This window comes from Podarcis liolepis (assembly GCF_965112155.1).
Source record: "Podarcis liolepis genome assembly, chromosome: 6".
Lineage (NCBI taxonomy): Eukaryota > Metazoa > Chordata > Lepidosauria > Squamata > Lacertidae > Podarcis > Podarcis liolepis.
This window is the reverse complement of record NC_139559.1, coordinates 27,545,215-27,562,289: the sequence shown is the minus strand read 5'-3', so window position 1 is coordinate 27,562,289 and position 17,075 is coordinate 27,545,215. Positions and strand designations below refer to the sequence as shown.

General features: G+C 43.0%; 2 protein-coding genes across 18 annotated transcripts in view; one reads left to right on the top strand and one right to left on the bottom strand.

Moving 5' to 3' along the window:
- The window catches only part of LOC310709034 (uncharacterized protein), a 431,701-nt gene that overhangs the window by 330,272 nt on the left and 84,354 nt on the right, over positions 1-17,075 (bottom strand). The window lies entirely within an intron of this gene.
- SGK2 (serum/glucocorticoid regulated kinase 2) overlaps positions 1-17,075 on the top strand; it is a 33,959-nt gene that overhangs the window by 5,075 nt on the left and 11,809 nt on the right. For 3 of the 15 annotated variants that reach the window (XR_014527301.1, XM_083508199.1, XM_083508200.1), the window contains exons 2-7: positions 1,386-1,606; positions 12,301-12,370; positions 13,610-13,664; positions 13,915-13,964; positions 16,052-16,109; positions 16,914-16,997. Coding sequence is in view for 11 of the 15 variants with exons in the window: in XM_083508199.1 (XP_083364325.1) it covers positions 1,555-1,606; positions 12,301-12,370; positions 13,610-13,664; positions 13,915-13,964; positions 16,052-16,109; positions 16,914-16,997 (369 nt within the window). In the remaining 4 variants the exon portion in view is untranslated. Of the gene's footprint in view, positions 1-1,385; positions 1,668-4,993; positions 5,034-7,045; positions 7,912-7,988; positions 12,113-12,300; positions 12,581-13,609; positions 13,665-13,914; positions 13,965-16,051; positions 16,110-16,913; positions 16,998-17,075 lie in introns of those variants that run through there. The other 12 variants (XR_014527302.1, XM_083508203.1, XM_083508194.1 and 9 more) reach the window with 9 other exon arrangements.

Here is a 17,075-nt window from a genome sequence, read left to right as displayed (position 1 = left end):
TATCATAGCCTCTTGAGACCTATGCTGGCAGAAGATGGGGCAGATTCCATGTAATGTTTTGGTTAAGTTTGTATCTTTTAAAAGCTTCCTTTTTGGACTACATACACTCAGGGTTCAGGACCCTTCACCAAAACTTATGTTCAAGCATTGGTGGTTGGTGGGGGGGGGGGTGGAAGATTAATGGGTTGGGTCTAGTGCTGTGCAAGCAAAGTCCCCCAATCTTCTGTAACAGATTCTGAGGGTGCATAGGGAAGTTGCAGAGGAGAAGAGAGCAAGCAGACATCCACTGCACAAGAAGAACAGTAGTGTTGGACACAACCGAGTATCACTAGGCACCTCTCTAGGACTTTGGCTTATGTGAAATGCATTTGTCTCTCACATCTCTCTTTGGATTGCAAACGACTTCACCATCCCAGGCAGGACTAGCAGAGAGGCATTGTGGGTCAAGAGAAATGCTGAATAGCTCATGCTCTAATTGGGTTGCATTTCTTGTGTATTATATTGAACTGTACCATTTTTCTGTTTTTATATATAAAAAAAATAGTTGTCTCAAAGGATGCTTTATAGATTCCCCAATGAGCTGTCAAAGTCATTTTCAGCCGTCTTCTTGGAACAGCTGTTCCTGAAAGCTTGAGAGACCAACAGGAAACTAGCCTAAGGGTCAACAGCATCTTGGGAATTATTCCAAGCCATGGTGCATCCAGACCAGCACTCTTGTCACATTTCATTTGATTTCATTTTACTTTGTGTTCCTTGCTGCCCTGGTTCTGATCTTTCAGCATTTAAAATACTGCTGAATTTGTATGGTAGTGCCTATACACACTCCGGTGAGTTAGATGGGTGGAGTGCCAAAAAGTATGGGTCCATCACCACTGCTGCCCTGCCAAAGGGCGAGAGGCACCTATTGAGGTCATAATGGTGCTGTGTTCTGAGACTTTGAGATCTCTTCCAGGAAAAAAATTAAGAGAAGAACTGAGCAGTCCAAACTCTTCCCCCTTCTTATTGGCTGGGAAGGGGTTGGATTTGGTGGTGTCCCTCTGCCACAGGGGCAGTGAATCCTGTTCTGCTGCCGAAGGTGAAATAGGAATAATCACGAATGCCTAGAGTTTCCTGTGAAGAGGAATGGATTCTTTAGTGACTCTGGAAACTGTAGCTATGCAAGGGGAATAGGAGTTTCCTAACAACTCTTAGCACCCTTAACAAACTACGGCACCCATAATTCTCTGTGGAAAAGCTATGACTATTTAAAATGGTATCATACCACTTTAAATATATGGTGTGAATGTGGCCTTAGCATGATAATGAGTTTCCACCTGTGTTCAGGCTCAGTTGCTGGCATCCAGCCAATGCATAATCACGTCTTGCTTTTTACTTCCTACCTGTAGGAGAGCTGACCTTAACATTTGCAGGAGAAGGACATAAGATCAGAGACCTTCAAATTACCTCTCTGTATTCCTTGCTGCCTAGACTGCTTGGATAAGGTCAATTGGACAAGAAAGCTGACCCAGAATTTCTCAAAAAAAAACCCAGCATATACATTTCCAGGCTGACTTGATGCACCCACCTGGGATAGAAACCGTCTTTGAAACACTGGGAAAGGCAAAAGGTAAAGTCCAGCTTATTCCACACCTGTCAGAAAAGACGAAGGAGCTGATCTCTAATGTCAGGTAAACTCTTGGACTCTAAGACTTACAGCATGTACTCTTAATAGAACTAACATGGATTGCTTGCCTTTTAACATCCTTTAAATAATATTGCACTGGCCCAGTACGGTTTCAAAGTGGTAAAAAATATATATAGATTTCTTCCCACCAATTCCAGCTCATTTTTATGGGTGAAATGGAGCAGCAATAAACATTTAGAGGTTCGAGTGGTAATTATCATTGCATGCAAATCGTGTTGTTTGTGTGTGGCATCTGCGAGGTTGCCAACTGACTAAAAGAAATCCAGTCTGGCCAGCTCTTTTGCCTTTAACAGCATTAAAGAAATCAGTAGGAGAAGGTTTTTATGGCATGGAGTTGGGCATTATCACCTGCTGATGTTTTCAGATCGTGCTGCTGTTAAAAATGTTAGCAGCCCTAAACCAGCCTCTCTGCCACACCCCTTTTCATTTGAAAAATATCTGTCTACTCTGTGTGTTTTTAGAGCTTGTTTGGTTTTTTTGCAGTCTATTTTAATACCCTCGTTGCACCTGTTACGTTTTTATCTCAGCTTAATTATATTTTTATTGCTGGATTCTCTTGAATGTTTTTTTTTTTAATTGCTTGGGTAACTATCTGTAACTTGCTAGTGAATGCTGTCATCATAGTAGTGTTAGTTGTTCTGGTATAATAGTTAGAAACTGAGTATTGTATTCATCTGTGGTTGTTGGCTTTGATGATTCATGTAACAAATTTTATTGTCTTATTGTGTCTGATGCAAGGCCACTTTGAGTGCAGTAATTTCAGATAACAGGTTAATAATAATAATTTATTTGTACCCCGCCCATCTGGCTGGGTTTCCCCAACCACTCTGGGTAGCTCCCAACAGATTAAGAACAAAATAAAACATCAGACATTAAAAACTTCCCTAAACAGGGCTGCCTTCAGATGTCTTCTAAAAGTCAGGTAGTTGTTTATTTCCTTGACATCTGATGAGAGGGCGTTCCACAGGGCGGGTGCCACTACCAAGAAGACCCTCTGCCTAGTTCCCTAAGCTCACATCTCGCAGGAAGGGAACCGCCAGAAGGCCCTGGGGGCTGGACCTTCTTGACTTGAGTGGGAGGGGGTGACTGGTGCTAGAATGTGCAATACTTCTTTAAGTGGCAAGCAGCTCTTAAAATATATGAAAGGAGGCACATAAAGTTGGTCCACACCAGCAATTTTCCTCATATTCATGCAAAGAGAGGGAGCAATTTGCACAGCGTCCCTCACTCTGTAACTTTCTCAGTTTGTTACACAAAAATATTGTATAATTGACCTAGTTTGAGGTGTCCCATCTTCCTGCTACTTAGTGGTGGAGCCTTGTTCCCCCCCCCCTCCAATGAATTTCTTGCATTGTACAGGAGTGCCCATTTCCCCAAATACCTTACTAATTTTGTCTATTATCAGAAGAAGCCACAAATCAGTTCCTACTCAACCACTTCTGACACAGCTGAGCTTTGTCATTATTGTAATGTGTGTGGGTTCATAGGTAGCCTTTCAGATATTTGGGACCTAAGTTGTTTAGGGCTTCAACTGGGCTTCAACCGAGTACCTTGAATTGGGCCCAGAAGCAAGCTGGCAACCAGTGCAGTTGCTTTTTAACCGATTTTATGTACCACTCACACATGGAGGGAGCCAATGATTTCACAATGATGGGAATACTTATTTTTTATTACTAATTTTTTAATTAAATTTGTATACTGCCCTTCATCTGAAGATCACAGGGTGGTTCATAACATAAAAATACAAAATGAGAAGACAAAATACGTAATAAAAACAAGAACAGAAACAAATTTTAAAAACCCATCCCTTCCTCTAGCATACCACACCCATCAACTGCCCCAGAAAAATTGGGACATCCCATTGGCACAGCGACCATTTTGGAAAAGCGATTTTTCCAGGTCACAATCTCATGCAGATCGCATGACTTGTGCAGAATTTCAAACCTGGGAGATGGTGTCCTGGGTTTGGGCATTGTCATGTTAGATGGTTTGGCATACACCTCTGCCTCAACACAGCAGCATCACCCCCCTCCTCTCTCAATTACCTATTTGCATACAAATCCCCTTTAAAAGAAAAGACACTGTGATTTATTTATTTTACCTTGCATATATTAAAATTTTAATGTGCAACCATGCTGTAACAGTTACACATACCCAGTTTAAAGGTAAAGGTAAAGGTACCCCTGCCCGTACGGGCCAGTCTTGACAGACTCTAGGATTGTGCGCTCATCTCACTCTATAGGCCGGGAGCCAGCGCTGTCTGCAGACACTTCCGGGTCACGTGGCCAGCGTGACAAGCTGCATCTGGCGAGCCAGCGCAGCACACGGAACGCCGTTTACCTTCCCGCTGGTAAGCGGTCCCTATTTATCTACTTGCACCCGGGGGTGCTTTCGAACTGCTAGGTTGGCAGGCGCTGGGACCGAACGATGGGAGCGCACCCCGCCGTGGGGATTCGAACCGCCGACCATGCAATCGGCAAGTGCTAGTCGCTGAGGTTTTACCCACAGCGGCACCCGCATCCACCCAGTTTAGCGCTTACTAAATGGAAGAGGAAATGCAACAAGCACTGTGTGTACTTTGTACATAACAGAAAACTTTCTTTTGTGGAAATCTTGAAATTTAGCCGCCTTCCATTATTATTTAGAGGCCCTTCATAATCTGAATAAGCCGTAGCTTACTTAGCTTGCATGCAAATCTGGCAATGAGAAAATCCTTTTCTGCCCTCTCCCAGTAGTTTCAAGGAGCATGTATTGGATTTATATCCCATGCTGTGCAGAACATGGACACAACTGTGCTGAACAGTGTGGTGGGACTAGAGAGGATGTGAGTGCCGAGTTCTACACCTGGGGCTACAGGAAGCAGTTGTTAATCAGGTTCTGCCACTCACCCCACCCCAGGCCATGACCTTGAGCTGTGCTGAACAACACAGGCTGTAAGTTTCCCTGAGCATGCTGAGGCCCAGGCAGAATTCCAGTGAGGCAAAATGGAAATTAATATTTGCATTGATTTTACTTCATCAAAGCGAATATTCAACATATCTCACACCCTTGTGGCTAAGGAGAAAAGCTTGAAAGAAAAACTTCCAGAGGATAAAACACATCAAAGTGAAGTGAAATAATCCCCTTGTTTATTATTTCATAGAATTGTAGTGTTGGGAAAGCACCTGAGGGTCATCAAGTCCAGTCCCTTGCAATGCAGGAATCTCAACTGGTGGCTTTAGAAAAGCTGCTTTGGGTAGCATAACAGAGAATGGCTTGTAGGTTACTCGAAAACAGCTAGCAACTTGCTTGTTTTCTTTACTCAACCAGGATGTTCCCTCACCTGACAGAAGCTGTGACGGGTTGACAGGTGTGTGCTTATTTCTCTCTTCCTTACTCTTACATTTAATTTACAATTTGGCAATGTTGCCATCTGCACAGATTTAATTCCATTTATTTCCATAATTCAGACAGGAGGGTCCACAGGACTGTGATGTAGGAAAGCATTGAGATGTGGGAGATATTACATGCAAGATTTACACGCAAGCTAAGTAAGCTTGCTTAATTCTGTGGTGAGGATAAGTAGTGCTTATGAACTACTTCAAGTGGCAAAGGAACCTCGACAAGTGGCACAAGAAATCCTATCACTGAAATTGTGATAGGAAATATGCCACTGCTGGATTTCTAACTGTATCCCAGTTTGCTCAAGATAAGGCGAATAGTGAGTCAAATGTTGGAGTGTAGAAACAGACGGTTCATGATTTTCTGCAGGGGTGTAGAACTGTCTTTAGCCCCACTTTGTGCATTTGCCAGTGTGGTTTAAATTTGAACCATATCTGCAAAGGGACAACTTCAAAGGTGCTTACTGTCAGCTCTGTCAGAAAACCTTGCTCCTCAAAAACCAATCTAGGGCATACGTTAAGCTTCCAATTGTTTCTTTACAGCTGACTGTACCTGCCCCAGATCTCATATTCTATATGACATCAGGTGTTGAGCAGGTTAGTGTGGTTGCAGAGTTAAGAGTTGGCCGTGATGTGGCCTAGAGGTAGAAGAGGTTGCAGGCTGGTAACGATAGCAAGCTGCAGAGAGGATCAAAGCACAATGGTTAACTTCTGTTGAATCTAGGACTGTGGCTATAGGAGAAACAAGACCCTGGGGTTTCAGGCGCTTATCAGTGTGGTGTCGTGGTTAAGAGCGGTGGACTCGTAATTTGGTGAACCGGGTTCGCGTCCCCGCTCCTCCACATTCAGCTGCTGGGTGACCTTGGGCTAGTCACACTTCTCTGAAGTCTCTCAGCCCCACTCACCTCACAGAGTTTGTTCTGGGGGAGGAAGGGAAAGGAGAATGTTAGCTGCTTTGAGACTCCTTAGGGTAGTGATAAAGCGGGATATCAAATCCAAACTCTTCTTCTTACCTAGGGTCTGTGTTTTCTTTTGGAAATGAGGCACAGTGATATATGATATATAGTTTATTTACACTTATATACAACCTGAGCCTACGATGGAGGTGTTCACAGCAACAACAATCCAAGAAGGTCTTTCTTTTCCCGTAGCTGCAGCCATGGATTCAAAACATCAGCCATTGTGCTCTGACCCTTTTTTCAGCTTACTGCCTTTACCAGAGTGTAACCTTTTCCCTCCAGGTCATATCACAGTGAACTCTAAAACTCTCTTTCCAAATCTGCTCTGTCTTCAACACTACATCTGAGCCGAGGTCTCACCTGCTTGCCATCTGGCTCTCCTAACGGCTCATTACTTTTGTCTTCCTAATATCCCATCACCAACTGTCTTGGCTTCTATTTTAAATTTTGGCTTGATTAAATTCTAACCAACTACTAGACCCAGGAATTTAGGGTGTCTGGCACCCACAAACACATTACATTGTGTTTTGGGAGCCCATGGCTGGAAAAAAGTGTGATAATTCTAGTACTGGCTTGCCTTGGTCTGTTTGTCTTCTCGTTTTGTATTTTTCTGTTGTGAACCACTCATCTTTGGATGAAGGGTGATATACAAATTTAATAATAATTCTTTCCAACACCTGCTGCTTCCTCCTCCTCCTGACTAATGCAAAGGTAAGTAGTAAGGAAGCAGGCAGAGGGCCTTCTCAGTAGTGGCGCCCACCCTGTGGAACGCCCTCCCATCAGATGTGAAGGAAATAAACAACTATCTGACTTTTAGAAGACATCTGAAGGCAGCCCTGTTTAGGGAGGTTTTTAATGTTTAATGTTTTATCGTGTTTTTAATATTCTGTTGGGAGCTGCCCATAGTGGCTGCGGAAACCCAGCCAGATGGGTAGGGTATAAATAATTTTTTTAATATTATTATTATTATTATTATTATTATTATTATTATTATTATTATTAGGGACCAGACAGTTCTGACTCACTTAAGCTGCAGGCCTGTACAGCATTAGTTTATGTGAAGCTTGTGAGTCTATGTGAATAGGCTTTCACAAGTCTAGGATGCCACTTGACACAAAGTCCAGGGTGAAACTGGGCTACATATGTGCCTAGAAGTTATGAAGGTGACCTTGGTGTAAAAAAAGAAAAGAAAAGAAAGTCTGCTGTGAATCCTCTTACTGAAAACTGGGCAACAGCACTAGCAATATCATTGGTTGTGTGCGTCTAGGTGCCAGTGGGCAACCCCTTAATATTTAAAAATGCCTTTCCAAGAACATGAGCTTTGGACATAATATTTAACTCTGACTTTTAAATATATTAATGCTCACACTTGCGAGACCCCTTTGCATGTGCCGTAACAGACTAGGCACGGCTCTCCCTCTGGAGTAGCAGTAGAAAATAGCTCAGTGCTTGTCATCTTGAAGTGAAAGTTAGTGCTTCTTGGGTAAGCTGCAGATGAGATCTGTGTTTGAAGTTTACAATCTAGGTTAGATGATGCAGTAAGACGGATGATAATCGGGCAAGAGAGGGGTGGGTGTTCGGGGAAGCTTGCAGAATGAGACTTTGAGGCTGCCTTTTTCTTGTAAGGTAGGAATTGTATTGCAAACCGATTCTTTTTTCAATTGATTTATTATAAGCTTGGAATCAATGGGCTGCTTTTAAGTGTGGTTTGAGAAAACACTGGCTGTTAAAATGGGATCTGGGTATGTTGATATACAAAAATTAAGCTGTATCTTGATCCTTGGAGGGATTTCTTCCCTTTTTTTCAGTCAATGAAAAGGGCAGCACAATGGCATGGGCGTTTGAACTGCAAAGTGATGCTTATTGGGACCAATGTTTCCAACTTTAGGTATACACTGATAGGATCTGAACTGTAACTGCTTGGGAAATTGCTGTTGGGGTCATCATGTTGGTTAGTAAGGAAATGTCAAGAAGGTTGTTTGGCAGCAAAGGAAAGATACATTCCATGCTAGGGATGAGTAAGGAGGGGAATGAAAATTAAACAGCCAGTATTGTAATGTCTGCAGAAAAATATCTGGTGGCTGCATTTGGCTGTAGAATTGAAAAAGACAAACAACAACAAGAGGTGGGAGCACTTTCCGTATGATGAAAAGCTAAAATGTTGGGGCACTTTAGCTGACTTACAGGGAGGCTCAGGGATTTGGGGGTAGAAAATTTTCCACAGACATTTTCCCCAAATGGAATCTACCATTTTTTCTGCCAATATGATTCTATAAAGTTTGTGTTTCATAATTTTATTAACAATTTTATTGTTGTGGGGGAGGAAGGGAAAGGAGAATGTTAGCCGCTTTGAGACTCCTTCAGATAGTGATAAAGCGTGATATCAAATCCAAACTCCTCTTCTTAGGAACAATGAACAGATGCCATTTGCAAATGCAATACAGTGCTACCTCGGGTTAAGAACTTAATTCGTTCTGGAGGTCCTTCCTTAACCTGAAACTGTTCTTAACCTGAAGCACCACTTTAGCTAATTGGGCCTCCTGCTGCCACCGGAGCACGATTTCTGTTCTCACCCTGAAATAAAATTCTTAACCCGAGGTACTATTTCTGGGTTAGCGGAGTCTGTAACCTGACGTGTCTGTAACCTGAAGCGTCTGTAACCCAAGGTACCACTGTATTAGGCAAGCTTGGCAATTTCAAAGTTGTCAGTTTGGTTTACTGAATGCACGTGAAACGAACCTGCAACATTAGACCACTCAGTAAAATTTCCGGTGGCGATTACTGTAATTTGCATAGGAAGATTTTCCAATTAGAGATCCCACATGATCTCTAAGGCGGGGCTCTGTGGTTCAGGGTAGAGCACATGTGTTGCTTGCAAATTATCCCAGGTTCCCAGAATCTCCAGGTAGGACTCTCAAACCATGGTGAGTGTCAGTGGGGAACAGGGGTGGGGAGATTTTTGCCCAGGGGCTAAATACATCCCTCTAGTGCACTCTAGCCCTGGAGACATGTCCTTGGCTACTCTTCTTTCTCACTCCTCACTCACTCCCACTCTCCCCAAATCACAGCTCTCACACAGGCCCTGAGCTGCACCCTCCTTGAGTGGTTTTTTTCCCCCTAACTGGAATGTATCCTTGAACTCTGATAATGCCTCCAGCTTGCCTGGATAGAGGATACAGCAAGGCGGTGCGCATCTTACAAAAATTGCAATAAGCGCAATAAAAACATCAGTAAATATTGGCTGGTGAAAAGAGATTCTCATTGCAGAGTCCTGTCTGAATGACAGCATTTTTTTGGGGGGGGAGATGTCTAAAACAATGAAAGAATGATTCCTGCCAATCGCTTACTCCCCTGAGGTTCTTTCCGCCATTATTAAGAGTGGGGAACTGCAAGTAGTGCCCCATCAGAGGATCTCAGTGATCAAGATGGAAAAGTATGCATTAATATTAGTGAAAATGTGTTCATTAGGGGAGATTCACAGTAAAAAAAAAAAGAGTTGACATTCTTGTGATTTTCTTTTAACCGTGGCAAATTTCTGTGGAAATGTACATAACTCAGTTTAAGATTAGAGAAATGAGATGTTGAGAGAAACTGAAATTGACTAATTTGCCTATCCCTAGGCTGGATCACAGCTACATTGTAGGAGGACAGTTGGTGATGAACGTGAAGTTTATCCAAGTCAGGATGGAATCCTAATAAAGATGGATGTGGACCAGAGCAGTCTGGGAAAGGGAGGCTTTAGTGGACTCCATGTGAAATTTTTCACCGTAAAGTTGCAGCTGGAGTGAAACTTAAGAGATTGATGCAGCTTTGGGTCAAGCTGTCCTCTTCACCTCCAAAACATCTCATCCTGATTCTCTAAACAATCTCTCTGCACTTGACCCAGCACTTCCTTGCAGAGGAGGAGGCTCATTATTTACAGCACGTACTCATACTCGATGGTAGAGTTAGCCTGGCCTTGAATAAACGAAGATGGATCAGCTGCTTTCTTATGTATGAGCTGTGCTTGAGATTTAGATAGAACTTCAGTTTTGCTGGTGGAAATTCAAGAGTAGATCTGTTGTGGTTGAGGCAATCCCAGGCTCCATGCCCAAAACATGAAGAGTGAAAAGCTAAAGTTACGAAAGTAACCGGTCTCCATTATGTTCTTTTCCTACTGAAATACTTTAAGTAGGGATGTATGGATATGTCAGTTTTTGTTTCTCCCAGCTTCTCATTTACCAATCTTAAGTTCAGATTTTCACATTTCCATGTCAGTCTGCATTAAAAAGAAGGGGGAAAGGTATGTGCTTTTTTTGTAAGGAAGTTGATAGTGTTGGCAGTTCCCCTTGAAATCTCATGAGGAGCTATGCATTTAGGACCTTTTTTGGAGTTAAGTTATATCTTCACCCATAGGAGCCAACTCCTAGGGCCGAAGTCCCTTTGAGGCCCCCAATAAAATATTTGAGGGGGCCACTCCCCTCAAGTTGATGGACATTGCCATTCAAATGGTGGTTGTGCACCACATCTTGTGATTGATTATGCATGGCAGGGCTTACCTGCCCCTCCCAATATTTTATTCAAGTTGGCACCCCTGTCTTCACTTATGCTCAGCCTGTACATATGGATAGAGAACATGAATACATTGTGTGCCATTTAAGTTTTCATTGATCAGAGAACTGGTGCACACACAATATGATGCACACACAATACTAGGTTTTTAAAGGTGTCATATTTCCCTATCTCCATTTGTTGGGAGACATATCTTCAAGTTCTCGCACTTCAAGTTCAAGCTAGTTCTGTCATTTAATATGGTCAATGACAAATGGGGCCTCCATGGTTAGCTGCAGTGTACTGATGCTGGGAGCAAATAGAGTGTGGTACTATATCATGCCTTGCCTGAGGTTCCAGGGCATGTTGCTGGTTATTGCTACAAGCAGAATGCTGGAGTAGAAGAACCCTTTTTTTAATTCTTCAAGCTCTTGAGTCAAAGTGCAATGGGTTTCTTTGTGTTTTTCCCATAGCAAAACTGTCTTCTGAATAAGTTTGTTTTCATGCTCCTTTCTCAGGGCACCAGGCCAGCAGTCTTATTTTATTGCTGTCTTTATTATGACAAAATGTGGGCAAAACAAATTCCACAGTAGGTTTCACTAGGTGCTGTTCTGTCCTTTTATTGGGAGAGACAAAATAAAAGACCAGGCAAATTTCACACAGGAGGACTTTATAAAATAAAGAAGGGCAGTAGCGCTCATTCACTCATTTTTCTCAGCAGCTGGAATCCAGAGGCATGCTCCTTTGATACTGGAAGTAATGACTAGTGGCCAGTAATAGTAGCCTTATTCTCCACAAATCTGTCTAATTCACTTTTAAAGTCATCCAGTTTGGTGACCATTCAGGTTCTTCATTGTCCATTGCATATTTGCACATAGGAGGGGAGGGATTTTTAAAAGCCTGCTTTTATGTTTTTCTCTCTCTCTTCCTCCTTCTGTGACATTGGCCTTGATCCAGCATTGTCAATATAACTGCAGCTATAATGGCAGGGCGGGAGGAACTGTGATTGTAGAAGAAAAGGAGAGTTTTCTTAACTATAGGGCTTCCTTTAGGTTATCCTGGTGAGGCTTCTTGATTGGACTGGAAGAAACTTCTGGTCCAGTCAATTTCACTCTTAAGGTAAATTTAACTTGCATAGGAACTTTCCTCGCTTTTGTGAATAGGTTGTGTTAATGCACTAAAACGAAACAAGCCAGCCCAGTTCTGTTCACCACTCTTTAATAGACAACCACAACAATTGCAGCAAAATCTATGCAAGTCTACTGAATGTCTCACTGACCTGGGCAAATCATTTCAGCATTCTCCTTTGCGAAAGGAGGATAGTGCTTGTGCTGTGATGCGCAATGCATGTTCGTAAAATGCTTGGAAAGCTTTGAATGAGAGGGACTGAGCTTGTGCCAAGTATGATGTACCAAAGGGGCAGCTCCTCTGCCTTGTGATCTGTGTCTCACAGAAAGGCAGGACAATCCCGGGTAGTATCCTTGGAAAGGGAGGCTGTCGTTTACAGGACATCACTCACTGGTTTCCGAATTTTGCTTCTGCACTCCTGTCCGAATAAGGTTAGAAGCTTCCTTTTGCAGCAACCGAGTCTCTTCCCTAGCTCCAATAAAGTTTGCTTATTTTGTTTTGTGGGTGGATGCATGAGAAGGGCAAGGTCACTTCAGAACAAATGTATCTCTGTGTGTATTTCTTGCGATTGCTGCCAGTGGAACAGTTTGCTAACTTTTTCCTCCTCCCTTTCCTGTAGATCTCATAAAGCACGGGCGAGAGAGGTTAGAACAGACGATCAAGACCTCCAGTTCCAGACTGTGTTCCTAGTGAGTATAAGGCTCTTTCTATTAGGGGGTCACTGTTGCTTTAAAGCTGAGCCTGATCATAATCTCCTACAAGCAATAAGCAGTGAATTGAGCTGGCTGGCACGGGGTGTGTTGCAGAGGGAAGCATCTCTTGCACAAACTGGGACTTGTTGCTCAGTATGGCTTTGTTGCTCAACTCTGCTTCTGATGAAGGCTTTTACTCATGCAGATGTAAGTAACGCTGCTAAATGAGATGTTTCAAAATGAGATCCTTTTGAGCAGTGATGTCTATTCACAGCATGCTTTGAAATAAGGGGCTTCTGTGGAACTGTAGGACTTACAAAATAAGGGAAGGGGTTTGGGCTGCCTCGCAATCTCTTGTGGAGAGGGGTGGAGAGTATTAAATGTCAAAAGGTTTTGTCTTGTAACTTTCCTCCTCGGTAGAAGGGGAAGCTTGATGGTCAGGATTTCCCCTGGGGCTTTAATAGCAAGAGTGTTCTTCCTATCAGCATATCAGTAAGGGGGATGAATATTCACATTGTTTATATTCATGTGCTACAGTTTGTGACACCTGGTTTTGTTAGCTGATATTCCTTATTTGGGGGGCGGGGGGAAGGAATGTACAATATGAATGTCTGTCTCCCACCCACTAATAAGGGGTTCCAATTGCCACTTGGAGGTAGCCTTTGATCAGCAAAATACTACAGATAGAGAAGGGTTGGACCTTCCCCTTGATTCAATTTTGTCAGCTCCCAGGGGCTGCTTTTATACTTTGAAAATGACACTGGCATTGTGTGGACTTTGGCCCCTAATTAAGGCACCTAGAATGGGGATATGGCACCAGAAATAGCACAGCATGCATAAACATTGCATCTACAGTACCAGCTACTGTGTGCTAAAAGCAGGAAAGAGGACAGATGACTATTTTGCTGCTGAGGGTTTTGTTTCTTACTGTCTTGCATGGAGACAGGAGAAGGGTTAATTCTGTGTCCATCTGGTATGCCGGCTGAGACCCTACCTGCCTGCGCACTGTCTTGCCAGTCAGATGGGCGGGCTACATCATCTGTATTCAGTAATAATAAAATCTCAGTTATGGGCTTGATAGAATACACACTTAATAAACAGCTCCCTCAGGTGTTATTTTTCCACCTATGGCTGACAACTTATCCCTCTAAGTTAGAATAACATCTGCAACTTGAGGGCTCTCCCTGTTGAGCCAGAGGCTAGAGTTGAAACTGACTGCTGTCTTGTTTTTCACAGTGCTGAAAGGGTTGTCACCTTAATGGACCGTTCCAAAAGCCAAGATGACAGCCAGGTAAGGTCCAGGTAGCTTCTTTCTTAAATGTATTTAGATGGGTTCAAATACGAGGGTGGAGAATTTTAAGAAGCTCCGTTCCTCACCTGTCCAAGGGTGTCTGTGGGGAGGGGGACTGGAAAGCCTCATCCATTGCAGTAGGCTTTGCTGGTATGCATTTACTGTACCAGAAGCTCCACCTTCTCTCACACTGTTGCTCAACCCTGGCGGTCTTAGCTAACGTCAGCTCTGTACTTCTGTCATTTTTCAGCCTTCATCGCCAACGGACAACATCAACCTTGGACCTTCTGCTAACCCCAAGTGAGTGCATGCAAAAGTCAACACATTTTGCAAGGTTAAGAAATGCAATGAAGCTCTACTTCACTTTCCTTAATTTGCTCTTCTGAGGTGTCTGGAGCGCCTGAACACATCTTCTGTTTGCAAAAGTGAAGTGTTGGATTATAGGCAAGCCGGGGTAGTGGTGGGAGGGAGTTTTATTGTACCTTCTTGGTGACTTCACAGACACTAGCCAGTATATGGTCAAAATACGTGCAACCCCACTCCTACCAGCACTCCAGGTAGCTGTGCCACTGTTAGCTGTGGGGGGGGGGGGGGAATCAAGTATTTCCAGCAATGACATATTGTGGTTTGAGAGCTGGGGAAATGCAATGTCACCAAAACAAAAGTGCTTCCTCAAATTAAGACATTTGTATTGTGTGCAACAAATCAATATTGTTCATAAAGGTTACATAACAGCATCGAATGGGGTATAGCTATGTTGCTTGTTTTCACTATTCTTGTCACAACCCTTATCTCAGTAGATGCTTGGGACATACTATATTGCAGTCACACAACAGCAATGGATGTACCAACTGTGAAGGAAAAGAAATCTGTGTTTCTGTGAAGAAAATCGAACGCAGTTGGTTATTGCAACGACAATCCTGCAACAAAAGCACAGCCTCAAGGGAAACATCCCCACTTATCCCAACAATTGTGTGATCTATTTATCCTCCTAAAAGTGCATTTGTCCTCCTGTTGCCCACCCCCACAAGCTGTGTAACCCCAGCACATACATCTCCCAAACAATGGAATATAAAGCCTTAGCATCAAGACAAGCCAATCTTCTTTTACTGGGGAGAGACGAAGAGCTCTAACTACACTCTTGGCCAGATATTGTGGGTCAGCTTTAATACTTTGGGAAACTTGGGCTTGTGAAATCCCCAGTCATTCCTTCGTTCTCTGGCTGCGAGTTTTCTCCTACAAAGGTGGGTGGGCATCAAGCTTGAGAACATCTGCTTTGCTTTCCCCCTAGAACCCCGAGATCCACTAGCTGGACTGAAGTACAAAACAGTGGCTGAGAGACAAGGGACAGAGATGCATATAGAATTGAGGAAGAGGGCACATCTGGGTGCACTTTAGGCTAGACATTTGTTTGCAGTGCTGAGCTGATGGACCTTTCACACACATTGTGGGTATCCCCTCCAGCCTCAGATTTCTTTGTTATAATGGACTAATTTAGGGGAAAGCTCCTATTGTTAAAAGAATTGGGAATCCAAAATCTTTGGTGATCTATGGATCACCCAGAGATCTATATTCTGCCCATCCCTGGTGTTGTTTTGGATTTGTTTGGAAGGAAGAGACAGATAGAAATGTTGTTGTTGTTGATATAGTGCTAGGAGCTCTGAAACAGATTTGTGTGGAGGAGGACAGCTTTGGAATCCATGTTACGATCCCTCATGCTCATCTACTCCTAATAATTAGCATTTCCAGCAGGGGTGGGTGGGGTAGCTGCAGCCCTTCAGCTGTTGTTTAGGTCCCAGCTCCCACCAGCTGCCAGCCAGCCTAGCAAATTTTCAGGGTTGATGGGAGCTGGAGTCCAACCACATCTGGAGGGTCACAGATTCCTCAGCCCTGGTACTCAAGTTTGGAAGCAAAGAGGGCTTCAGGTTTGTGTATACAGATAATCCCTAATACAATAGCCATTAACCCAAATATCCTTTCTATCATTTCCATGTGAGAGATTATTTTACTGTGTTTGTATCTGAACCTTTTGCTCCTATTTTCTGCTTGGTTTTCCTAAATATGTACCTTAAGCCACAAAAATGCACCAGTAGCCAAGCAATCACCCAAGAGAATAGCAGTTTATCTGGTTATGAAGAGTTGAATGTCTGTAAGAACGGTAGTGGTAGTCAGCTGATGTTTACTCAGAATAGACCTATTGAAATTAATGAACATGACTAAGTTGGGTCCATTAATCTCCACTCTGAATAAATCTTAGCTGACTACCATCCCATGTCTTTATCTGCCAGGACAGAATGACAGAATTGAGGAAAGGTTGCGGTGGGGAGAATCTAGCTGACTGAAGAAAAGAGCTTTATGTATTTTACTCTGTTTCTTTTTTCTAACAGTGCCAAGCCAACAGATTTTGACTTCCTAAAGATAATTGGCAAAGGTAGCTTTGGAAAAGTAAGTGGCCTAGTTTGCAAGAATTTTATTTATTTACTTTTATTACTGTGTCAATGACACGTGGCAACCATCATCCCATTTCTTTTCCCACTTTGCTTTCATATGCATGGCTTCTGGTGCTTTTGAACTGGTGCCCTAAATTCTAGCATTTGTACCCACAATGTGATTCTTCCCCTCCCCATTTGTTATTGCTATTCCTGCTCTTTAGTCTGCCGCTCCCTTTTGCCATTTTAAAGTAAGGAGCTAGAATGCAATCTGGAGAACAGATCCTTCAAGGGACTCAGGGTTCTGAACCTAGTCCCCATCTTTATCTTCTCAACCATCCTGTTAAGTGACCATCATGGCTTGGCAGGCATTTGAACTAGAACTCCCTAAGTCTTAGCCTGACATGCTCTCTCACAGCATCTCAGTGGTACCTTTAAAGGGCCCATTTTAATAACGAAAGTCGTATTAAGAAGTTTCAATGCCATTCTCTTTTCAATTTTACTTTTGTGCCTAAGGTAGGGAGCAGTTACTGTGTGCAATGGATTAATTAGTGATAAGCTGCTGCTGCTCTTGATTATTGGAAATCCAAAATATGTTCAGTTATGCATCGATTCACCCCAACACCAACACCAAATTGTTCCTAGGAATGGGGCCTGCTGATTGGCACAATGGAGGAAGCAAAGTCTCCCTGCCCTGTACATTCTGCAGCTGCCAACTTGGCATGCCACTGTAATGTGAACATAAAACACTGACCAATTAGTTAAGGACATGAAAGCTGGACACTTCTTTTACCCCCTTGGTTTTTCAATCCCGCTTCAGGTCCTTTTGGCAAAACGCAAATCTGATGGGAGGTTCTATGCTGTGAAAGTTCTGCAGAAGAAATCTATTCTCAAGAAAAAAGAGGTATCATTTCAAAGGAATCTACTTGCACTTTCAACAAATGAGTTTTATTACTCTCTCCCTATGCTCTGTATTTCGTGC